The 26,608-nt window shown below is 44.6% G+C and overlaps 1 protein-coding gene across 1 annotated transcript in view; it reads left to right on the top strand.

Annotated features, from left to right (window-relative positions):
• ELOVL4 (ELOVL fatty acid elongase 4) overlaps positions 1–25,706 on the top strand; it is a 226,390-nt gene extending 200,684 nt beyond the window's left edge. The window contains exon 6 of the mRNA XM_078648115.1: positions 19,772–25,706. Coding sequence (XP_078504241.1) covers positions 19,772–20,050 — 279 coding nt within the window. The 3' untranslated portion in view covers positions 20,051–25,706. The remainder of the gene's footprint in view (positions 1–19,771) is intronic.
• Positions 25,707–26,608: the final 902 nt, after the last annotated feature.

The raw sequence follows: 26,608 nt of genomic DNA, 5'->3' as shown, positions 1-26,608 counted from the left end.
CCTCCTCCATCGAGTTCGAGCCGGGCCAGCGGGTCTGGGTCATGTCCCCGGTCGAACCCTGTGCCCTCCAGGACAAATGGTCGGGGCCCTTCAAAGTGGTCGAGCGCAAGAGCCCCGTCACTTACCTCGTGGATATGGAGTCTCCCCGGAACCCCCTCCGGGTTCTGCACGCCAACAGTCTCAAACCTCATTTTGCCCGCACAGAACTGAGCCTGCTACTCGCTACCGACGATGGGACCGAAGACGACTCAGAGCCCTTGCCCGACCTCCTAAAGTGCACTGAGAAGGACGGCTCCGTCGAAGGGATCTCTCTCTCTCCCGACCTGACCCCCGCCCAGCGCCGAGACTGTCAAGAACTGTTGGGACAATTCACAGAACTGTTCTCCCTCACCCCCGGGGTTACCCAATGGTGTGTCCACGATGTCGACACCGGGGACAGTCAGCCAGTACGACACCGGGCCTACCGGGTCCCCGACCGAGTTCGGGCCTGCATCCAGACGGAAGTCACCAAGATGCTGGCCCTGGGGGTAGTCGAACCCTCCGACAGTCCCTGGGCCAGCCCCGTGGTCCTGGTCCCCAAGGCCGCCGCACCGGGCACCCCGCCAGAACTCCGGTTTTGCGTCGACTACCGGGGGCTGAATGCTGTTACGAGAACCGACGCACATCCCATCCCCCGCGCCGATGAACTGATCGACCGCCTGGGGGCCGCCAAGTACCTCAGTACCTTCGACCTCACCACCGGGTATTGGCAGCTCGGCCTCACCCCTGGCGCCCAGGAGCGCTCCGCCTTCTCCACACCCGACGGCCACTTCCAGTTCAAGGTGATGCCCTTCGGCATGAAAAACGCCCCAGCCACCTTCCAGAGACTAGTAAACAAGGTACTGGCGGGGCTGGAAGAGTTCAGTGCCGCCTACCTAGACGACATTGCGGTCTACAGCCTCCACTGGGCTGAGCACCTGAAACACCTCTGGGAAGTCCTGACAGCCCTCCGCCGAGCCGGGCTAACTGTGAAGGCCAGCAAGTGCCAGATAGGCCAAGGGTCCGTGACCTATCTGGGACACCAAGTGGGGAGCGGCCAAGTGGCTCCCCTCCAACCCAAGATCGATGCCATCCTAGCCTGGGAACCCCCGGTCAACCAAACCGCCGTCCGAGCCTTCCTGGGGCTCACGGGGTACTATTGGCGTTTTATCAAGAACTATGGGAGCATTGTGGGCCCCCTCACGGAACTGGCCTCGAAGAACCGGCCCCAAAAAGTGCAGTGGACACCCGCGTGTCAGGTGGCCTTCGAGACCTTGAAAGCAGCCATGTGTACCGCCCCTGTGCTCCAGGCCCCCGACTACAGCCGAGAGTTTGTGGTCCAGACCGATGCCTCGGAACACGGCATCGGGGCGGTCCTATCGCAAATGGACTCCGCGGGAACTGACCATCCTGTGGCCTTCATCAGCCGGCGGCTGCTAGCCCGAGAGCAGCGATGGAGCACCATCGAGAGAGAAGCCTTCGCTGTCATGTGGGCCCTCAAGAAACTCAGGCCCTACCTCTTCGGCACCCACTTCCGGGTGCAGACTGACCACCGGCCCCTAAGGTGGCTGATGCACATGCGTGGCGAAAACCCCAAACTGCTGCGATGGTCCATCTCCCTCCAAGGCATGGATTTCACTGTGGAGCATCGCCCCGGCAGTGACCACGCCAACGCTGACGGCCTGTCCCGGTTTTTCCGCCTCGACGAAGAGAGCCCCCAGAAAGATGGGTGACTCTCCCCGCCTTCAGCTGGAGGGGACGTGTGTTGGACACGGCCTCGTGGCGTGGTCCGACCCAGTCCGCCTGGAAGGCCCGGAACGACATCGGCCCTCCCTTTGCCTGCTATCGACCCCCCTGACACGTACATTCACGAACCATCGGCACAAGCAGCCTCCCGGGCCACCTACAGCTCCCCCTCCCTGGTGCCCCGGCCGGACCTGCTCGCCAGCGCTGCCAGCCTGGCACCCTGACCAGGCCACCCTTCCGGCCCGACTCCATCTTGGGACCCTCACGCCCCGAACACGTGGCCGCAGCCATCCCGGGCCCGGCCCCAGCTAAGCCCAGACATTGAGGCACCAGGATCCTCCCAGGTGGTAAAGTGGCCACTCGACCAGACCCCGGAGGAGGAGGGTCTCGGTGGGCCTTCTACCGCGCCCGGACGCCTGGTATCGATCGCTCTCCCGGCTCCCTGGGCGCGGGCTCCGCCCCCCTGCTGGGTGTCTGGACACCTTCATCCCGGCCCCTCTGGCCCCCAGGCGCGAGGGTCCGGACATCAAAGCCCTCCAGTCCTATATCTGGGCCAGCCCCGGATCCAGACAGCAGTTGTATCTGGAGTCGAAGCCCTGCTGACCTCGTCGCGGCTGATACTGATCCTAACTCCTGCACCTGGAACTATCTTCAAGGCCCTGCTGACGCTGTCGCGGCCTGACCAAGCTGAACCACCTTCGGGGCCCTGCTGACGCTGTCGCGGCCTGTACAAGCGGAACTATCTTCGAGGCCCTGCTGACGCTGTCGCGGCCTGTCCAAGCTGAACCACCTTCGAGGCCCTGCTGACGCTGTCGCGGCCTGTCCAAGCTGAACCACCTTCGAGGCCCTGCTGACGCTGTCGCGGCCTGTCCAAGCGAAACCACCTTCGAGGCCCTGCTGACGCTGTCGCGGCCTGTCCAAGCTGAACTATCTTCGAGGCCCTGCTGACGCTGTCGCGGCCTGTCCAAGCTGAACCACCTTCGAGGCCCTGCTGACGCTGTCGCGGCCTGAACCCTTGAACTATCTACGCACCCGTGGGTGCCAAGACTGTCCCGCTACCCCCTTTCCCCCAAGACCACGACATTGCGGATCTCTCGATCCTTGCTGCTACCCTGCCAAGAACTTGCTTTGAGTACCTATATAAAGATTCTAGTGAACATCTTCCCTGTGTCGTGTCTATCTGTAAGTAGTGTGATTGCCCTGCTGTTACGATTGTAGGAGAGGAGCCTCGCCAAGGAGGCCTCCCTACGGCGCTCGGCCTATTCCATACAGAGAGGTGGGCCTCGGGGCGGACAGTCAGACACCTTCTGTCTCCCCTGGGGTCGCCTTTCCAACAAGATGCATTGTCTGTAGCCTCTTAAACGTCTGGTATAGCTCATGGTGATTCGTAAAACGTAGCAGTTTATACATGTAATTATCAGCTATTAAAATAGGTTGTCAACGTAATTCTTGCCTCTGGTCATCTGTTGGGGGAGGGGGCTCAGTTGCAACCTCCCACCTAATTCTGCTTTTGTTATCAACATGTTAGAAAGGCGGACCCTGGGGAGGCAGAAGGTGTCTGACTGACCACCCCTAGGTCTACCCCTCCTTCAGAGAAGGGACCGAGCGATGTCGAGAGGCCTCCGACGGGAGGGCCCTCTCCTAGAATCGTACAGCAGAGTAACCACACCACTACAAATATACACCACACGTAGATAGAGTTTTCAATCTTTATCTCGCAATAAGTATCGTTTCAATATATACAGCAGATCCCGAGATCTGGAAAGTCTCGTGGCAAGGGGCAAGGTAGCGGGACAGTCTTATAGATGGTCGGTTGCAAGGAGACTCTACGCACAGCTCTCAATCCTCGAGCTGGGGGGTTCCGGAAGGTTGGGCCGCGGCAGCGCCAGCAGGCTCCAAGATGGTTCAGCGAGTGTGGACCGCGGCAGCGCCAGCAGGTTCCAAGATGATTCAGCGAGTGTGGACCGCGGCAGCGCCAGCAGGTTCCAAGATGGTTCAGCGAGTGTGGACCGCGACAGCGCCAGCACGTTCCGAGATGGTTCAGCGAGTGTGGACCGCGGCAGCGCCAGCAGGTTCCAAGATGGTTCAGCGAGTGTGGACCGCGGCAGCGCCAGCAGGTTCCGAGATGGTTCAGCGAGTGTGGACCGTGGCAGCGCCAGCAGGCTCCAAGATGGTTACAGCAAAGATGGACCGCGGCAGCGCCAGCAGGTTCCAGGTAGAACAGCAAGGGGAGTTTGTCTCATGGTCAGCCGCGACAGCGTCAGAAGGGCTTCTCGACTCCGGGATACAACGGCCGTCCTACTCCGGGGCTGGCCCAGATATAGGTCTGGAGTCCTTTGATGTCCGGAGCCTCTCGCCTGGGGGTCAGAGGGGCCGGGATGATGGTGTCCAGACACCCAGCAGGGGGTGGGGCCAGCGCTCAGGGAGGCCAGAGGCCGATCGAAACCAGGCATCCGGGGACGGTTGGAGAGCCATCGAAACTCCCCTCTCCTTGTCTCCGGTTGAGTGGCCACTCTACCACCCGGAGGGTTCTTGGTGCCTCGATGGCGGGCTCGCTGGGGCCGTGGCCGCGGCTGGTCCGGGACCACGTGTCTGTGACGTGATGGGCCCAAGATGGCGTCGGGCCTGGAATGAGGGTCCGGGGTGGGCACCAGACCGGTAATGCTGGGGCGGCCCGAGTGTGCCGTGTCAGTGGTTGTGGGCCGCCGGGTGGCGGATCTGGTGGTTTGGAGGGCGTGCAGAGGTGTGCCCGAGGCCGACCCGGGCTGGATGGAGGGCCGATGTTGTCCGGGGCCCGCCATGCGGGAGGGGTAGGACCACGCCACGAGGCCGGGTCCAACACAACAGTTCCATCATAATTTTTTATAATGTGGAGACCGCTCTACCCTCCTTTTCATACCACTAGCCCCCTCAAGGAGAGCCAGCGGGGGGCGGGAGTCAGGGGGGGGGGTATAAGGAGGGGGGGTGCTACGTTTAATTCCAAGCTGTATCGTTTTGATTACTTGTTAAATTAGACAGTATTGGAAAACGTCTACCCTTCCTTGCCCACCCTTTCCTTTAAAATGATCCAGTGTTATGTATCGGTCTTCATCAGAAAAATTATATTTAGCCTGATCATAAATTTGTGATATTGTGTCTCAGCCCTCACTGGTACTCCATCACTATTTATTCAAGGCAAAAAGGGGAAACTTGCTATGATTATCCAGTCTCCATGCAATTTATTTTCATTGCTTCTCCACCATACAATAATTTTTTTCTAAACTATGGGGTCCTGGGTCTTGGCCAACTAATATCTGGAGACCTCGGCAGGAGAGGCCACTGTGCTTTCCATCTGTATGTGCAGCATGACTGACTGTTCAGAAAACCAATAACGGACATAATGAGTCTGTTCCATTAGGTATTAGTTCCAGAAGCTCTCACTCCCAAACTTGGTCTCATAGGGTTGCGCTAGTGTGGCCCAACTGACTCTAGGCTGTGCTGAAGCCCAGATCTACTTCTGAGATGCTGATCGAACGCTTTATGGAGCCTAACTGGAATATACAATAAAAAAGATGACAATTCTGGTACCCCTCCATGTTCAAATGAGTCCCTGCCCATTATATATAGTGGAAGCTTACTCCATATTATTGATGTGCAATGTGCATTCTGTAATACCTTACCATAGTAAACCTTGGTTCCTGTCTATGCTGTTTACAATTTGGTGCAGGTTTCTGTCAACATAATGGAGCACTGCACCAAACTGTTTTCTTTTCTATTTTCAAAAAGAAAATCCTGAAATGGGATTTTCTTTTTGGAAATGTAAAAAAGATGCTTCCCTCTCCAAGGGAGCCCTCTCCCACAGGGGCGGTGAGTGACATTTGAAAGTGGTGGGGCGCAAAGTGATTTGCATACAGCACCGTAGCGAGCGCAACGAGCGTGCCCGCACCCCAAAAGGGGGGTTTGGGGGGGTTACACCCCCCCCCCCAGAAAAGTTTGAAAAAAGATCAGAAAAATCGTGCATTTTCAAGCAAATTTGAGAAAGCAGGAAGGTTAATAAAGCAATTGTGAAAGTGCAGTTATTAAATTAATAAATGGCATAACATAGGTAGCTGCTTATTCAGTATAACCACAGAGCTTCATACATTCCGTCCTATTATGCTTAGGTGTAATAGAGAACAACTAACAAAGTGGTAGAAAGAATGCATGAATGAATATCAGCTACAGGCAACCCACTAAGATGCATTCCAGACCAGGCCATCGCTTTTCATCCACTGTGCCACCTCTGACTGAGATGAGCCATTGGCAGGTGCACTGGAATTATTCGGCAGGAGAGGGCAAATTATGCGGCAGGGTTGAGTAAATTATGCGGAAGAAAAGCATAGTTTTGCGGGTTTGCTGCACAATTTTTAATAGATTTACTTCGTTATTTTGTACGTTTTACACTTCTAATCTTAACACTGTCTGGGCATAGGGTGCACCTCAGTAGTACTGTTCAATACCCACATATAGCAATAAGCAACAGAAAGGTGACCGCGCAAAAGTCCTACCACTGCGAGGAATCACGTGAGATGCGTTTTCAGTAACTTTGGTACTGTTTTAGCTAGAAACAAATATTTGTTGGTCAAACTCTGCTGATTATGTAACAGATGATGGATTATGAGGCAAATGGAGCAAATCTATAAATATGCTAAAATTGCTGCGGCCGCACAGTCACAAGTGCACAGATTAAGTGTGAGTGACAAATATACAAAGGAGTCACTCTCTACTATCGCGCGAGCCCTACGTCTGAGTTATTTATTACGCGGTAAAACGTGAATGGAGACTGACTGAAGGCACACTTTATGTCTCGCGCCCAGAGATGTATTACAACTGCCTCTCGCATCGATTTACAATTGCTTCCTCTGCCTATTCTAAAGCAAGGTAATAGCCACAGCAATAATACGGGTTTCCCTTATCAGATCTTGGATTATATTTCCAGGGGCTGTCTGCAACCATTAACCTTGCGCCCTGACATTATATGACTTTAGTGATTAGCAGGGGACATGCTAAGAATGGACGGCTGAGTTATGCCGGGTTAGATTTTGCTGACTTTGCGATACGAAATGATAGAGCTTGGCTCCTGCGGTGAAATTGCTAATTTGTCATTTCTTTCATGGCGCAGTCAATGATGTTCTCTTAATGAACGAGGCGGATAACCGTGCAAGGCACCCGTGAAAGAGGCTCGCTTCCCATGCCTGGTAATTTGACAAAGACTCATCCAAAATGTACTACGGGGCACAGTTTTAAAAAAACCTCTCTCTTGTGAAATAGGCAGCTCAACAGTGCACGTGCAAACTCGTGCAGTTAAGCGGCCCCCTCTTCAAAATGCGGCAGCAAAACTCACTCTGCCAAAGCTGCAGCCAGAAAGGTTTCCTTTGTTCATTAAGTGTTATTTTCAGACAGATTTCTTTTTTCTTTGCTGTTGTGGGACAGAGACAGAGCTGTAGGGCTAAATCAAACATTTACTCTTCTGGGGGCAACAAAACGAGTGCAATTGAGATGGGTAGTAAATAACACCTTCTACAACACGCCAAAAGTAATTCAGCATATACAGTCTACAATATAACGGTCATTATTAATATAAGTAAACACCTGCCTAGGTAAAGCACTTTATATTAAATATATTGGACCAGATTCAAAAAGTCATTTTAGAGATTAACTTATGTTTGCAGCCGAAAATGGCTGCATTTATACCTGGTAGGCATTCAGAAAATGATCGTGCTCTTTTGCGGCGTGCATTGTTTCCCTGCCATACGCTGTCCCGCTCATCTGGGGTCACACGCTGCTGTTGCCTGGATCATTCTGCCGGTCTCCTCCGCCGCCGTCGCACTCTTCCATCTGTGCGCGGCCGCAGAGAGGGGAGACTACAACCCCCGGCGATCCCCGCGGCTGACCACACCCACCACTCGTTTTGGCGCCAGGAGGCGCATCAAAAGACCGACAGAGCTGCGGAGGAGCGGGTGCTCTTTTGCGGCGTGCATTGTTTCCCTGCCATACGCTGTCCCGCTCACCTGGGGTCACACGCTGCTGTTGCCTGGATCATTCTGCCGGTCTCCTCCGCCGCCGTCGCACTCTTCCATCTGGGCGCGGCCGCCGAGATGGGAGACCACAACCCCCGGCGATCCCCGCGGCTGACCACGCCCACCACTCGTTTTGGCACCAGGAGGCGCATCAAAAGACCGACAGAGCTCCCGCGTCGCGGGACGCGCGTGGGTGCGCGACGGGCTAAGCCCGGGCAAAGGGCGGGCCCTCTTAGGCCCTCAGAGGCCTGAGGAGTCTGGTCTGGGCCATACCCTCTGATTCCACCAACATCTCGCCGCCTAAGGTAAAACCTACTCATTTGCCTATCCAAGCGTGATCAAACCGTGTCCCCTGTAAAAGAACCTATAAGTACACCTATCCTAATCATGGTTAAAAAGACACCAATGTCCACTCGTTCGACATTCAGGAAACTAGCCCAGGCAACAACCCCACTTTCAACTCTAACTGCCATTGACAAAATGCTGCAACAAACTATTGGGGTTGTTGTCACAGCTATAGAAAATACTGAAAGACGCCTGTCGTTGCCACCGAGTCTATGCCTAATAACCCAGCCTACGCAAGGAGCCAATATACCTGTTGATACAACTACAATCACATCCATATCACAGGATTCAATTCTATTAGGGTCTTATGTGGATCTACCAGGGAATGGCACGAACTATGCGGACTTTCAACAACAGTCACCGTCCGAGTGTCCAATCCGGGAGAATAGACTGTCATTAACTCCCACTCTACAGCCCAGTGAGATCCTTTCTCCTCCCACAATTATTGAGGTGTCCAATGCTAGAGTGGACTTAGATGATTGTGCAAATAATGATATTAATTTGTCAGATGGAACAGTGAATATGAGCCCATCATACAGTATGAGTGACCATGAAACTGGCCGTTCCATACGTAGAACAGTACCTAACAGGAAGTTGGTAACTTCAAATAGATTTAGGAGGGGATATAGAAGTAGAAAGAGGAAGGCAACTAACACAACCCAGATACAAGAGGGGGTAGGAAATGGTTTACAACAGAGTGGTAACTTGCAATTGATTGAAAACCAAAGCACCGTTCAACCAAATTTATTATCACAGCTCGAGCAGCTAGTAAAATCACATATTACACCAGTGACTGAAAGGTTGAGCGCCTTAAGCAATAAGGTGGAGACCCTAGAAAAGTTAGGAATAGCCAATTTAGACTTGCTAGAACAACTGAGCATGCACATCAAGCATCCCACAACTAGTGCCCAAAAGGCTAAGCCCACCAATAACTCGGCGGTTAGTCGAACAAAAACAGTTAGTCACCCTACTGTGGTCAATGTCGCTCCAACTTCGGCAACACCATCTATTAACATCTCCAACGTAACAATGGGGCAGAAACCTGTTTTTGCCCAAAGGGATAAAGGTGGTATAGGATTTAATAAAATGGACAGGGTAGCGCCCAAACGTAACATCACCAATAATATAATTCCCGCGGTGATAAATTTGCCTCCTGGAAGCAGCGCATATGTAGCTATCCTCGCTAATGTACCAAAGCTTAAGCCTACCCAGTTTGAAAATCAGCAAACTCTCAAGAATAAAACACTGCATTGGCTCACTCATAACTGTAGATTTCCAATGCGTGGGGCAAACCAGATTATTTCTACACAGAGAGTAGGATGGGTGGGGCCTAGTAAAAAGGAAATAAATGATGATTGCATAGTCATAAACTTTAGAACCCCTGACTGAGCTAGAGATTCGATCCTTAATGCACCTGCGCCTTCCAAACATGAGTACAATACAACACTGCTTCCCTTAGATTACTTCTATAGAGGCCAGTCGGGGAAATATGCCACAGTTCAGATAGCTGACTACCAGAGAGATACCTACCATAACCCATATAACGCAGCTTATGTCTCTGCCCCATTTCATAATATATGGGAAAATTTTGCAATCCCGACTCACAATAGATTTGAGGTGTTTGGCTCACTAGATGAAAACGACTGACTGAAGGACCAAATTATACCGCCCCATTCTGAAGTAGTCGTATCTAGGGGAATTGTTGATAATGTTGAAAATGATCTGGGGTCGCGGGTTATAGAAATGGAAGAAGGGGATAACCGAGTAGGGGATAATATAGTAGGGCCAATAAGCAATGAACAGCATGAAACTGATAAAATTAACAATCATGATGTAACCCCGGTTATAGACACAAATCTGGGGGAGAGTCTAGAAAGACCTGATATGGGGGAGCTAGATGATAGCACCCATGCTAATACTGCTGAAGGCTTAATGTTTATAACCTGGAATATTGCGGGAATTGCTGCTAAAATTGGTACGCCCTTTTGGAACAGTTTTATCACATACGGCCATGATATAATCTGTCTCCAGGAGACATGGCACAAAGCCCAAATACTAGCTGAGGGGTACACATCATATAGTATTGATGCAATAGCTTCCATAGCAGGAAGAGCTAAAGGCGGGCTATTGACACTGGTATCGAATTCTTTAACCGAGTTCAATTTTGGGAGTTATGTGGAGGTGGCCCTGTGTGCATCTATCTTGCGCCGTGTACACAAAAAAGGAAGGGATCTAGTTGTAATAAACTTTTACAATAATATCATTGGACCTAATCGGGGCATGATTGTACGGGACATAGAACAGGCAGTAGAGGGAGTATTAGATTTATCAAGTAACTCCCCTGTAATAATTTGGGCAGGAGATTTTAATATTCAAGCATGTAGCCATGCACAGAAGGGGATCTGTGGTCATCAAGGGGAGTATTGTAGGGGAGGTAGTATCACCTTTAATCATTTCCCACACACTAATTATGGAAGTGCTCTGAATAACCTAGTAGCTAAATTAGATTTAGAACTACTAGACTGCACTAAGAATAAAGATAATGAAGTTTGTCCGTCGTTTAGAGAGCGGGATGCCCATTCTAATATTGACCACATCCTGATGTCTAATTGCTCAGTTTACACCAATGTTTGGATAGATGTGCAACCAGTGAGCGACCACAATAGTATATCACTGGTACTATTTGGATGGGGGCCAAAAACTCATGCCTATGGGAGACCTATCCAAGGAATCTCAGCTGAAAGACCAAGCGGCATGTAAATAAAGTGGACTAGAATTGACCCCGCTAAATTTATGATGGATGTACTTTCAAAATGTAGGAGGGAAGTAGGTTATTGCTTGGCATCTAAAGTGTCAACAGGAAATTTAATTGTGAATTTTCAGAATATAACTAAAGCAATTGACGCCTCACTTACTGTCCGGAGTAGAAAACTAAAGAAAACAAAAGTGGTATGGTTTGACAAGCATTGTGCTTTGTCATTAAACAAACTTAAAATTGCTCTTGACATTAGGCCTAGAGATACAGTTAAAATTAAAGAAGAGCGCCATAACTACAAAACTGCCCTGGCCACGAGAAAATTAGAACTTCAAAACGAAGCTTGGTCCACCCTGGATATGGCAGCAGAAACAAAAAATCATAAACTATTCTGGGAAACTGTAAACAGCCCATTATTAAAGAATGATAACATTCCTGAAATCACTTCCTGCGTAAGCTGCCGCGCCTGGATTACCCATTTCACAGGGATTTTTAATTCTGATTTTAATCCAGATGGGCAAATTTTAACCATAGATTTTGTGTCTAGTACGAATTGGGAAAAAATGCAGTTAATTGTGACCCTATCCGAAGTTATTGAATCAATAAGAAATAGTAAAGGTGGCAAAGCCCCGGGTCCGGATGGGGTGCCCATGGATTTTTATAAACATGAAATACATCTATGGGCACCAATACTGACACGATATTTTAATGCTGCTATAGAAGACAGACTCCCATCAACATGGGGTCAATCTATTATTGTACCCCTCTACAAGAAAGGTTCCAGATCAGAGGCACGTAATTATCGCCCCATCTCGCTCCTAGACGCATCAATTAAAATTCTTAGTCGAGTCCTCCTTCAAAGGTTGGAAGCCTGGGTTGAGGAAAAAACATCTTATCCCCAGTGCAGTATGGGTTCAGGGGGGGGATGGGAACAATGGAGCAGTGTGTGAACCTGGAACTCATAATCAGCAAGTACACAAGAGTCAAAGGGGGTAACCTATTTTTGTGCTTTGCTGATTTGAGTTCGGCATTCGATCTGGTGGAACACTCGCTCCTATGGCCGGTTTTGTTAGAAATGGGTGCCCCGATTGAAATTGTCCACCTGCTGGCCAGACTGTATGAAAATTTGTCCTGTAAAGTTAGATTTGGATCAGCGGGAGAATGTACACCTTTGTTCAAAATTAATAGAGGCAATCGACAAGGATGTGTTCTTGCCCCACTCTTATTTTATTTATTTATTAATCAGATAGATCAAATTTTGAGAGCCGTCCAAGCAGATGCCCCTATTATAAATGGTAACCCCATTCCAATTCTTTTATACGCGGATGACGCGGTCCTTCTTTCCCGGACCCAAAATGGCCTGCAAAGCCTAATAAATCAGTTCCATACTTTCACTGAGAGTAGAAAGCTGATAATTAATAAAGGAAAAACTGTCGTAATGACTTGTGGCAAGAAGGCAAGAAAGAGCAGGACCTCTTATTTAGATGGGGAGAAATTGGAATCTGTAAAGAATTTTTGTTATCTGGGCATTACATTCTCAGGAGACGGGAGGTGGGTTAATGAACAAGAGAGAGTACGTTTTAAAATGGTTAGAAACATTAATGGTGTTTTTAGATTTGCAGCAAAATTAGGGGGTCGTAGAATTCAAGCGATGGTGTCCATATACAATTCTAGGTGCATATCATCAGCCCTGTATGGGGCAGGGATTTGGGGATATCATACACAGAGTGGCAACCAAATACAGCAAGAAGAAAATGCCTTCCTGAAACGATTACTTTGTACCCCGACTGCGGCTTCAAATGAATTAATACATAGGGAAGTAGGATTAGAATACGTCAAGGATTTAATAGACCTGCGCCCCTTGGCCCTATGGCGATCAATCTGGTCCAAAGACGAAACAAAATTCACACAGGATGTGATTAACGATTGTTTGAAACTTGACCACTGTTCAAATATACCATGGTTGTGTCACATCCGGTGTTGGTATAAGACTCTCTTTGAATATGATATCTTTGAAGAACCTATAATGGGGATAAGCTTATCAAAAAAAGAGCTTAAAATGTCTTTTTTAAAATACACTAAAAGTACCAGAGTGACCAAATATGTAAAACAAAGCACGTTTAACTTTTATCTAGACCATAATGTTAATGAAGGTTTCCAACTATATTTAAGTGTAGTTACTAAAAATTCCCATCGCTTTGTACTATCCCGCTTACGCCTAGGAATTGTGCACCATCTTGTGGCATTTCCACTAATTAAGAAACCGGGAACATGCCCATGCCCCTGTGATGGAATCTCTACGCAGAGTAGCTACCATTTTATGTTGTTTTGTAAATTTTATACTTCTTATAGAAAATTTTATTTAAAACCCATCTTTTTAAAATATAACACGCGCAATACTAAGGCAGCAATGTTATTGGTGTTTAATTTAGAGAACCCAGATATATGTTTTTATGTGGCTACATATATTTTAAAATGTATTTTTGCACGAAAGTCAATCATTGTATGAATTTATCAAATGGCCCTGATTCTGAAGCACTTTAGTTCTGCAAGTTTGCACATGCATAATTAAATTGAATGTACCAATATGCACTTTAGTTTTGCTAGTTTGCACATGTATAATTAGTTGATTGTACTAACGGGCACTTTCATATTGCTAGTTTGTTCATGTCTAACTGAATGAGTGCACTATAAATGCACCTTATCATTGCTAATTTGCACACGTGCTGGAAATGAGTTTTAATTGGTATATGACATTACAGAGCCTGATGTAATTCAACGATGTATATGTATTTTTATGAAATGTTGCTATATGGTTATATATATATATATACCGAATAAAGCACTTTCAAACTGAACTGAAACTGATCGTTGCTGCTAGAAATGCTTTAATAATTTGTAATTGTATACCACAATTGCATGGAATTACACAGTAATAATCTCTATGCAAGGGGTCAAGAGTGACTAGATCAAGTTTGAGCTTGCTTCTGAGTTTTGCAGCGCCTACAAACTTGTCTGTCTGTAAGCACTGAAAATGATTTCCAGTGCTTACAGACAGACAAGGAAATGGTCAGAACTTCGCTTCTCCAAGGGCTGGACAAAATCTACTTCCTGAGCGGGAAAAGGAACTGCACACCCTCAAACCTTGCAGGGTGTATGAGAAGGTTTTTCTCCACATGGAAAATGTATTCCCCAAAGTTAGAAAGTACAATTACGGATCCAGGATCGCTTTTCCCAATGTGGAATCCATCAGTGGATACAGTTCCCTTTTGGGATAATGCTAATCACGCCTGAAAAAAGTCACGACTGTTCTAGAAGTATGCCTTGAAATGCGTTACAGATACAGGTTTCAAAATATACTGCTAGAAATGCCTACGATTTGCAAAAAGTAGTAGATCTACAACCATTTGTAGAAGTTGTTCTAACATTACTGATGTAATCAGATGTAGTACCTTTTTAAGAACCAAGCCCTTTTGAATGTAATTTTCCTTAGCTGTATTAAAAGAAAAGAGGCAACACATCTTCTAGCAAGCAATTGGTGATGCTAGATCACCTTGATCCACAGGCACATCTACATACATTTTCTTTAGACATACTTTACGTTTTCAAACAGCTCTACAACTAAAACCATTACTCCAGTGGCAAAGAACGGTGATGGATTAAACCCAGATCAGTTGACTGGGGGTGAGTGTTTATATTGTCAACGCTCCGTCCATCACCACCTTTGGTTTTTCTTTGTTCGCCCTAAGTTGGCAGGGTATGCTCAGACGTGAGACCCTTGCTCACTTTGCCACTGGAGTTAAGCAAGCCCAGCTGAAGACGGCTGTAATGCCAGAAACCGGTCCTGGGAAGCTTGATTCCGGTCCAGGGAAGACATGGCTTGGCAGTTCGGGCTGGACTGTTCCCATGAGGCACAGGGTCAGACTGATTTGCATATGGCCATGTCTGAACTGGGGTGGCGGAGTGAGCTAAAGAACGGTGATGGATTAAAGCCAGATCAGTTGACTGGGGGTGAGTGTTTATATTGTCAACGCTCCGTCCATCACCACCTTTGGTTTTTCTTTGTTCGCCCTAAGTTGGCAGGGTATGCTCAGACGTGAGTCCCTTGCTCACTTTGCCACTGGAGTCAAGCAAGCCCGGCTGAAGACGGCTGTAATGCCAGAAACCGGTCCTGGGAAGCTTGATTTCGGTCCAGGGAAGACATGGCTTGGCAGTTCGGGCTGGACTGTTCCCATGAGGCACAGGGTCAGACTGATTTGCATATGGCCATGTCTGAACTGGGGTGGCGGAGTGAGCTAAAGAACGGTGATGGATTAAACCCAGATCAGTTGACTGGGGGTGAGTGTTTATATTGTCAACGCTCCGTCCATCACCACCTTTGGTTTTTCTTTGTTCGCCCTAAGTTGGCAGGGTATGCTCAGACATGAGTCCCTTGCTCACTTTGCCACTGGAGTCAAGCAAGCCCGGCTGAAGACGGCTGTAATGCCAGAAACCGGTCCTGGGAAGCTTGATTTCGCTCCAGGGAAGACATGGCTTGGCAGTTCGGGCTGGACTGTTCCCATGAGGCACAGGGTCAGACTGATTTGCATATGGCCATGTCTGAACTGGGGTGGCGGAGTGAGCTAAAGAACGGTGATGGATTAAACCCAGATCAGTTGACTGGAGGTGAGTGTTTGTATTGTCAACGCTCCGTCCATCACCACCTTTGGTTTTTCTTTGACTGTGACGTAGACCTGACGTAGAGGTCTCGACTCGACTGTCCGCCCGGCCCAGCCCCCTGCGCATCCCGTTTCAGTTGGGTCCCCCCCCCCCGGATTCCAGGCGGATAATCGCTGAATAAATTAATTTCAAAAATACAGTAGTGAGTTTTCACAATTATTATTATACTTGCAGCCGCGGCGGGTCCATGGGCTGGTGGGGCTACGTCCCTACGCCCCAATGGACGCACCGCGGCTGCTCTCCCATGGTGAGGGGAACATTCAGTATCTTACCCTGGTGATGATGGCCAGTGAAAATGGACTCTAAATCCGTCCATCTAAATTAGGTGGTTGAAATTAGGTCTGCGTCCAATGGCCTTCACTCCACAGGGTATTCGGAAAGGTTTAAGAATAGCCGAGATGGAGTAGGCTCTGCTGTGATCAGACTTAAAAGCGGGTGGACCTTAGGTTTAATGGGTGGACCTTCATTTTGGTAGTATATAAACTCTGTTGTGACACAGTATACATACCCCAATGATATAAATTGGCCCCTTTCACGTTAATTAGTGTCTCTTTAAAAACAGCAATACTGCCTTGCACATTAACATACATCCTATTTGGGGATGTAATTACTTTGTGCATGAGGAAACTCCCTATGTATAAGGCTAGTTGACTTCCCCGAATGAGCAGAATATTAAGAGAAATACTTATGATTACTACCGGCCCATTGCTCGCCACCATTCATCAGCAAACTCATTTAAAAAGTCGTCTCTTTTTCAGGTCCATCATCACATTTGTACTAACCATATTGTGCCCAGCTACCAGTCTGGCTTTAGAGCACTTCAAATCGGAGACCACTACTTTACAGATCCCCGGTCCCAGGATGCTTGTTTCCGTTACAGGTCCTGGTCTGGACTGGTCCCATGGGGCACAGGGTCAAGATTGATTTGCATTTGGCTGGGTCCAAACTGGGGTGGCGTAGTGGGCAAACGAGCAATGGATTCAACCTAGATCTTTTGACTTAGGGAGAATGTTTGTATTGTCAGCATTCCATCCATCATTTGTTTGCTGTAACACACTGTAAATATCAAGGCCTGTGGTCTAAAATCCAGCGCTACCTCTTTAATCCACTACCAGACCTTCCCTGCCCCATAATCTTGCATTTGCAGATTCCTGCTCTCTATCTTTCCCTCTGATAATATCTGTTGCAAAAAATAAGTGCGGGTCCCCATAACTAAGTGCCGGTGCTCCCACCGGCAACCACCAGCTCAAATTAAGCTCAAGGTGTTCTTCTGTGTACCACATTCATTCACCGCTGTGAGGACATCTACAGCATCAGTACCTGGTTTTGGCTCTGGTTAAGCCAACGCCTTCTAGTTCCACTGGGAGACCCATGATCGCCTCAGAAAGATGGCAGCAGATCAGGCCCTGGGGAACCTGGAGCACTACCTTCATCATGCAGCCAAGACTTGAGTGCGTCTTCCACCCATCTTCCAATAGAGTACCTTCCCCTCCTGCTCCACAGGAATTACTCCAATCACACATACTCACAAAGTATTGAGATGCAGTCCATTGGTACCAGTTATTGCCCCCTTAGCTGGCTTCCAGATACCCGAAGCACTGACCCATGCCAGCTATCCCATCAAGTGGCGATACAGGCTTAGACATAAGATTTCAGACAGAGGTGGTCAACACTCTCACCTCAAGGATCTGCCCCCATAAAGACAGCTTAGCACTGGGAAATATTGGTTTCCATCACACACAAGGGAGCATAACAGGTATGCGAGTTGGTGAGGAATATGTTGGCGGAGATAAAGCATGTAGTAGATATGAGATTACTTTTTCCTTAGGATGACCACACCAGTTGCACCATCCCTGATGTAATCTTAATAAAAGGCTGCAGGTAGGGCTGCTTGCTTTGTGGACGGCTGCAAATATTCTTTTTCTGTTGAAAGAAACGATTACATTTTAAGTATCGGTGATAAGGGCCTTTGCAGACTGTAAAAGTAGTCCTCTTAAAAGCATCCATGTTAGAGACATTACCAGAAGTGGTACCTGGAATATTAACAAAATGCCCATTTTATGTGAGGCCTGTTGTGTGTGACCAAGGGAAGCTTTCTCAGATGATGCTATGTGCTGTCTGTTTTGCCTGTGTGTATAGTGCTCACTTCTACTGCCTGTGCGGCACCTATTTTCTGTGGGCGTAGGAATCTTGCTCCCTACGCTCTCTGCATGGTCCTCTTGCTCCTTCTATACCCCTCCTTGCTCTTTTCAACATGTGCCCCACTTGCAACATGTGGTTTAGCTGCACCCTTTCCTCCCTACCATTCATGAGGGAAGCTGCCGGGCCTTCATTAGTCTAGCAATGTAGAGAAGTACTTTGTGTGGGGATGTTCTCCTTGTGAAAGGGCAGCATGCTGTATTTCATAGTGAAGTCAGCCAATGATTGAAGTGAGCTGCCTTGTTTCTCGTTGATGAATGCTCAAGTGGGTGTAAGCAAAATGAGAATGAAGCAATCACAGATGAATGGATGACGTGTGACTAAAAACCCCTATGAGTAACTATGTTCGACATATAATTTGAGTAAAACCAAAAGGTTTTGGCTAACCCATACCTAACAAAGTCAGTTGTTCTGCCAGCCTCTTGCCTTAAAGAAAGAGAGAAAGAAAGAAGGCAAGCGAGAAAAACGTGTTGGAGATGCGGTTCATTAAATGCAATAAAGACAGTTTTTCTCCCTGAGCAAAGTTCATTAAAGAACCATTGGTGAAACTGAGTCTGGAATAAATGTGTTATGAAGGATTGCCCACTTATGAATTCACATTCTATAAAATTTAAGCTTTCAGTTTGTGTACTCCATGCATAGTAAAAAAGAGGATAAGTTAATATGGATGCAACCTGTTATTCTGTGAAATACTAACAGTCAGATAAACAAAGGACTCTCAAAAGGGAATTTACAACAGCATTGTCAGGAGACTGGAACAGATGAAGCTGGAATGCGCCCTGTGCTCACATCTGGTAGAAAGTGTCCTGCTATCATACTAGGCGCTACTAACCAAGACAACACTACAATAATAAAGTTTTTAAAAAAACAAAAACCTTGGCCTGAAAGGGAACTACCGGGTGTGTGGATGGTATCCTTGTGAAAGGGCTAAATGCAGTCACTAAGTAGGCTGACCCACTGCCCCAGGCTATATGCTATAGTAAGTGGGATCAAAATGTGAATGGCAAAACAACAGATAAATGGATTAAGAGAGGTGGCTGAAAGCCCATTGAAGTGAGTATATAATACATATAATATTGGTAAAATCAAAAGGTCTTGGCTAACACCAGACCTAATTACATTTGTTGCTTAACTGAGTAAATAACTGAAGTGATACTTCAGTAAATTAGACACAGTGCCTGATTATTTGAGGCAATAGATTCAGGACAAAAGACTGAGCCAAACTTGCATGTAGTCAATTATATGTCAAAATATAGAGTAAAAATATTGTTTGGGTCAAAGTATTAAAGCCTAAATATCGAGAGTCCATATATTATGAAGGTATGTGCAGATGGAGAAGTATTGATATAGTGTATTTAACTCTACCTGTACCTAACTCGAAGTTGTATATATTTCCAGTGCATGTATGTAGAGTTATGTATAATAAACCTATACTTGCCAATATATATACTTGCAATGTTTTGGCAACTATATTTTGGCCCCACAGTATTTTTTCCTTGAGATTCTGATGGAAAACTGCATTGCCCCAGAGATTAGTTATAGTTGCTTTGAGGCACATTACTTCGGGAGAGTTGCCACATAACTACCCTGCCTCTCGTATTACACAACTCCCACTTTGAAATTAAACCAATTTCTTCAAACTTCAGACACCTACAGACTGACCAGCAATTCCTCAAGAGAATGTGGCAGTACAGCGCAGAAAATCAGGGAGCCAGAGAAAGCGGTCTGCCTACTAGGCAGGGGAACAGGGAATGCATGGTGGGAAGTTGGCAACATGGCAAGTGTGCAGTGTGAGGCACTGGGAATTTAACGTGTGTCTTGCATGCCCAAATGGGCAGAAGAGTTAGTTGTGCATCAGAGCAGGCATCATCATAGCCGCTTCACTAAAGTGTCCAGCTTCCCGATAAATTGACAAAGCTTAATGAATGTGTTCTGCTTTCTTGTTTTTCAGATCCAGTTCCACGTCACAATTGGCCACACAGCCCTTTCTCTGTACATCGATTGCCCCTTCCCAAAATGGATGCACTGGGCTCTCATTGTTTATGCTGTTACCTTTATCGTCCTCTTTGTCAACTTCTATTACCGGACATACAGGGAACCCAAGGCATCTTCGAAGGCTGGAAAAATGGCGACAAATGGAGCCGTGTTGAATGGAGCATTCAAACCAGAGAACAAAGTTTTAGTGGAAAATGGAAAAAAGAAGAAAAAGGGAAAAGCTAAAAGAGAATAAATTTATCTTGGCCTTTGTTGCTGTTGGCACTATTGAAACCTCGAGTTGATTAATAGCATAAAAAAGACGCATTCAAGTTCTTTCTGTTGTCACAGAACTTATTTTAGGTTTCTATTTAATTTGCAAGGGAACACAAACCGCACTGATTTAATTGGTCTTTTAGGTTGGGTGTTTACATATTTTGTACGGGTTCTTTGACATTTTCAACGTGTGTAGGCAACACGTGCGTAAATGTAAGAAAGGTGTGTAGTAAATTATTTTAGAATTGAAATGGTTCTTGTTGTTCGACAAGAATTTAGTTATTTTGGAGGCAAGCCTTCCTATAGTAAGTGAACTTCTTAATCCTTCTCATTTATTTAATAATTTATTTTGTAATTAACTTATTATACAGCTATGTCATGTTTTGTCTCATCAAAACATTCAACACGTGTTGGCTTGGTTGGCTGTGCAAGACTATCTGTTTCAGCGCACAGGAAATGTTTGATACTGGTAGTACGTGTTGAGTATGTTTACAGATAGGTTGGGCGCCTGTCTGGAAGTTGTGTCTGTTGAATATTTATGGCTATTGCACAACTGGAAGGATTAGATGCTGGAAGCATCTGCTGAATTTGCATGGACATATTTCTTATGGTCATGCCTCAACTAATGTTATTTCTGAAGCAGTTACTAGCTTTCGAACCCCGGGCACAGACTCGTTAGTTTGAATTAGTGACTACCCATGTAAGTAATTTCTTGCAAACCTACCAGTAGCTTTTGAACCTTTTCAGTTTTCTCTGCCTCCTATGTTGCTATGCTTACCTGGATGGAGGCATTTTCATACAAGAATGCTTAGCATCATCTGATTTGTTTTTACTTTTCTAATTGCACTTAAGGCATAAAGGCACCACTGTTTGCAAATCTGAGCATCCTAAAATAGATGAGGAGTTCTGTTCTATATTTCTGCTTGCAAGTTCTTTGCCTTGATAAGTAAAAGTCAAAAAGAAATGTAGTAGTGTGATGGGGAAAAATGTTGATAAGTAATTACAGATATTTGACAAATCTGACTGTAGGGTCATCTGGAGCTTTTATTGGATGTAGCTAATCCCCCAGTTATTACAGTGTCAGCTTTAGTTCAGGTCTGTTCAAATGGAACTACTTCCAAGTCAATGTTAAACATGTTTATGAAACAAACTGAAACCACCAATGAATGTAAGATGTGTAACATAATTAGTCCAATGAATGTTTTTAGCCATAGTGGCCTAAAATGCTGTCAAGTCTCACCAAAGTAAGCATAGCTGAATGAGCTCTAGAACTCGGGCTACTGGCAGTATCTTGCAAACAACCTGTTTATATTATCTGTGCTTGACTTGATAAAATGAAGAGTAGTACTGTATTAGGATATTGCAAGATATCAAAAAGTAAAGGACTACAGTGGTGTTTATTGATAGAGCGCAGAAAACCCTCATCATGTACCTTCCCTCACATACTATTACTTTGTCATATATTGAAATCCTGTCCAATGCTGCTCTCTTGATTTCACTAGAGGCAAGACAGATTATGCAAAGCCCCCTGATTTGCAGCCTCTGATGACTGAGGCTGGTGCTGGACCACTAAGGTACTGAACCTTCATCTAAAACATGCAGAAACTCATATGTAGACTGCAGAAATCCACAAGCAAGCATCTGATTTATGTATCAACTGAAGACTGGATTGTGTGACCTAAACCCTTCCGAGACAGCTGTGTAGGCAAGATTACATTTAGTATCCAAAAAGTATCTTTAGTTTATAGCCCTTTGTTCTTAGTATAAACTCAAATGTTTGGGTCAACATTATTGAGCCACTGAACTACCTAATCTCATGTTATCTGATGTTTATTAGCAAAATAATTGTCTTCACTACCCAATGGAGTAACAAGGCTATGCTCTTCTACTCCTCAACAGAACAATTTAATCAGGATTTCAGGATACCCAACAATGTGATAATATGCACTGACCTATCTTGTGTAATTGTTTTTAATAGATGTTTATGGGTATCCTAAAAACCTAAATGCACAGTGAATTGACAAGCCACAGTCATGTGAATTTAATGACTTATTGCCAGCTCTGCACGCCAGAGCTGTTACTTGTGAAGCCCAGTGATAAGCTTGTTCTAACCTCTGGTTCTTCATTACCTTGCACCAGCTTTATAAGACCAATGCCGTTGTCCAAGGGCTGTCTTGTAATGCGCAATCCATACATAACTGTATTCATAATCCGGATTTTCTAGACCACAATTATATTTCTGCAATCCCATCCATAATGTAGACATATGTTTTTAAACTAAGTATTGGGATTAATAAAAAAAAGTGCTTCTTTTCCTCCTATAAACAGAGAAGCAGAGTTAAAGAGTTGACATCTTGTTGTTCTGCCCCTGCTTCGTATCTTGGCGAATATCAAGACTTTAAATTTCTCCTAATTATTCAAGTGATCATTCAGCTAGACAGATCCCCTAACTTGTGGTATTCTTTGTCTTGTATGTAACAAAGTTGGTAGCCCTTGAAAGAGAACAAAGTACTTCTTGAAAATAACAATTTTAGACATGCATGTACCCAGGCTCTATACTGTATTCAAAGTGTTATTGTCTGCAGAGTGCGTACAAAAAGAAAAACGCATAGTTTGCTTCACAAATCATTCAAATATTAGCAACAAGGAGTGTTTTAAAATAGTTCTCCTATCTTTTTTGGTTTCTGATGTTATTTCTGTGGAACCTAGGACAGTGGGAAAAGAAGTAATTTCTGCATTCTTCTTTGCTAAGGATGGCCCATGATTAGAGATGTTTTACGTTTCCCAACATATTCACCCATGTAAGTAATCTGAAAAGCTTCATCTTTTCAAGATTTTGAGGTTATGTGGTTGCAGTTAGTGATACTGTTATAGTGAAGATTAGTGGGCGGATAGGAAGTGGAAGTGAAGATGTGATCTGGGTACTTCAGTAGAAGAGGATATTTCTTTTTATATTTATTGTTCAACTGAAGTAATTCTAGTTAGTGGATCTAATACAATTTCTAAATAAGTTTGTTATAGCAGTCCAGAGCAAGAAAGTGCAAGCAAGATCTCTAGTGTTCAATTACAATCCGTAAGAAAAGCGTAATGAATTTTATTGGGCTAATAATATTCGTGCAAGCTACTAGTGACAAAACATATCTGTAACAACATACATGGCATTACAGTCCTTTTATTTGAACATATTATAGACTAAGAATGTGCTACTTGTTCCATTTGCTGTCCATACTTATTTGTATTCTGCTTGTTGCTGTATTTCATGGGTGCTTGATTTCTTCCCAATGTGGCTGCTGATTTTGTATTAAATGCAAGAGATCCAGGATTGACTTGAACGTGCTGCTGTATTATTAGGACATACTTTTGCTTGAGCAAAATCTTTTCTAATAAACTGAAAAATCGAGGAAATATTTCCCCATCAAATCTATGCCTTTCTTCTTAAGGAGCATGCCATATTCATTTTAGCACCAAAGGCAAAATGTGTTATTTGTGTATTTGTAGCACACTTTAGTTATTTTGCGTAGCGCTCATGACTGTTATCAGAATATAGTGTTAATCTAACTATGAATGTTTTTCAACTGTTTCCCATAACTAGTTTCTGTGAATGATATATCAGTTTGGAGTAAATAAATGAAAGATCTGTGTGAACTTAGTGTTGAGTTATATATTTTTACAAGGCATGCTCAGGGTTCCAAAATTCATAGGTTGCGAGTCCATGGCATGCTATCTGGTCAATATGTTTTGAAATTCCTTCTTCAACATAGCCATACAGGGACATATCACAGTTTAGTTAAGTTATTTATACAGCAGTTAGATCTGTTATAAAGGCTTATAAGAGCTGTGCCTGATTGGATCTGATGTAGCTTTGAATTCTTTTTAATTAAGCAATAGATAGTAAAATCCTTAATAACCTTAGTGGTTTTATTACGAAATATTGAAAATATGATTGTTTACAATGGTAAAGTCCTACACTTTCTGTTTTACAAGTCTATGGACTAATACAAAGCCATGTTAGAAAGCAGAACTTAAAAAAAAAAAGTTATTCAAATTGTCTGAGCATGCCATTGACAGTGTTTTCACAATCCTAATATGCTCCCTGACCTTTGGCATTCATTTGATGAATTGTAGCCCTGATTTGGAGGTAGATGTTTGTTCCAGTATTGATTTATGTTATGGTTAACTAACATAGGTTTACATGTCTACTAATCTGATCACTTGAATAATAAGGATATATAAAAAATGACTGTTTTTAGCAAAGATTAGCTATTATTATCAGAATAGCACTTACAATATTTATAGAACTATTCATAACAGGTGCTGTTCTGCCTAGTATAACACTGAGTTAGTACATTTGTGTACAGGGTAAATATGTTGCCTTATTATAACCGTTACTGCTCCTTTTTTACTTGTAAGGTACATAGTATACACTGATAGAGTACGTTTGTACGTTCTTTTCGAACTTACATTTTCAGCAGTGGGCTACTTTGCATAATAGGTAATGAACAGTGGACTTAATTACCACCTCTTTGTCTTTACTGAAGTGTGAGTTTTTATTTGCACTAACGTATGAAATATCTGGTTTTGTCCCAGAGATTGAAGACTCCTGTAGTTTATATGTTTGACCCAAATATACAAAAGACCGGAAAGAGTAAAGATTTTTGTCTGATTCGGCCATTGTTGAGAATATCTGTGTAGGATTCATCTGCAAAAAGAGAAAAATGTGAAATCGATTATAACATAGCCACAGTAGAAATGGGCGTCTTGGGACAAAAGTGTTTCTGGTTGTTTCTTTTTGCAAAATGGAAAAGCTGTGTTATATCAAATGTATTTTCCTGCATTCTCCACAAGGTGTACCAGCTCAAGGTAACATAGTTTTGAAAAGTTAATTTTATGTATGGTGGTTACTTCGTTTTGTGAAACACTATTCATAGCTTTCTTCTTTTGTTAGAAGGAAGAACACTTTGCTGATGTATTAAAATTATGCACATAGAAATTGTGTACATAAATACTGTATTTAAATGTATAATCCTATGGCTCAATTCTAATCTTTTTCTATACATTATTATCATGTACCTCCTGAAATATGTGCAAAACTTTGCATGTTTTCTTCCATGCTATGACACTCTCCATTGGTTTGGTTGGCAGGAGTGTGAAGAGAAATACAACAACTGTAATATGGTTTGGAACAAAAAAGAATTCCTCTCTGACACATGAACACGGCAGCCATTTTTGAAACAGGAGTAGGTCTCCATCACCAAAAATGCAGCATATCAAGAACTTTTCAAATATTTAGTCTTCGGCACAGAGTTAATTCTATTGGTTATGGTATCTTGTGCTTAAAAGTATGAATACGTTTTTGTGTGGATGGATGGTAGGATTCATTTGAGCCGAGACACCAGTATTGATCTATTGTATCACATCTGCCTTTTGAACATTGTGTCTCCATTGTTAGTCTTCTTCGCGAAACTATGGAGAAGAACTGCAGAGGTACTGCATGTCATGAAAGATTAGGTTTGGGCCATTGCTATGTCAAATCCTTCATGTGCTGTGTGAAGGCTGTATACATATGTATGTGTTCATTTGATTCCAATCAAGTGCAGCAACTAGGTCTAAATAAAACATTATTTATTATGAATGCATTTCAGGTGTGTGTTTAATGCTGCATATTAGATTAATGGTCATATAGTGTTCTTTTCTCAAATGTATTTAACAAAATACCAATGGTAGTTTGCTCAGTAGCTTTAATGATGATTTCTATGATGTTTCATGCTAGTCTCTCAACGAATCGTAGTATTACTCGATATGTGTTTAATAATGCAAGTTATGAGCCATATCAAATAATGAGGAGAGAGAATTCCTTTGTATGGAATTGGATTCCTAGGGATTTTTTTTTTTTAATGTAATCAAGCAGCATAGTGAAAGTGCTCTTAAAATGATGTTATGTTGGCACTGTTTTAGCTAAATATAAGAATTTAATGTAATCTCCCCAACTTCCTACAAGATTCTTCATTTTAGAGGCCAGGACAAGTCTTTTTACTTCTCGCTCTGCGTTGATTTGCCTTGTTAGTTGTTTTGTGTATATTGCTATTTACACCTCGATAACTATTAAGTCTTTCAACAGTGTCTGGGCAAAAACTAAAAGCACAATGTACTACAGTATGGGAAGAAGAAATAAATCCTACTACTTCATAGATCAAGGTTTCTCGGTGTTTTGCATAAGGCCTATTACTGCACTGACAATCTGTGTATATGGGTCTCACTACAGGACCTTATTTTCATCATGGTAACAATGTTAGTCTGAAAATGTAAAGTAGATGAAAGGTTTAGAAAATATACATATGTCTATTGTTGGCGCATCACTTTTTTTTTTTAACTCTTTATTCATGACTGCATCAGAGAAAAATTCACTGTACTTCAAGACAATACACGTATTACAGTCAGTTTTTTCATTTTCCCCCCTGCATAATACATATGACAACTTCTGCCGATGTGGATGGTCATGTCTTATCCTTGTAAGGATGACTCTCCAGACATGTGTCGC

Source organism: Lissotriton helveticus, chromosome 6 (assembly GCF_964261635.1).
Source record: "Lissotriton helveticus chromosome 6, aLisHel1.1, whole genome shotgun sequence".
Lineage (NCBI taxonomy): Eukaryota > Metazoa > Chordata > Amphibia > Caudata > Salamandridae > Lissotriton > Lissotriton helveticus.
The sequence above is the reverse complement of the archived record's forward strand: the minus strand, read 5'-3'. Positions and strand labels throughout refer to the sequence as shown.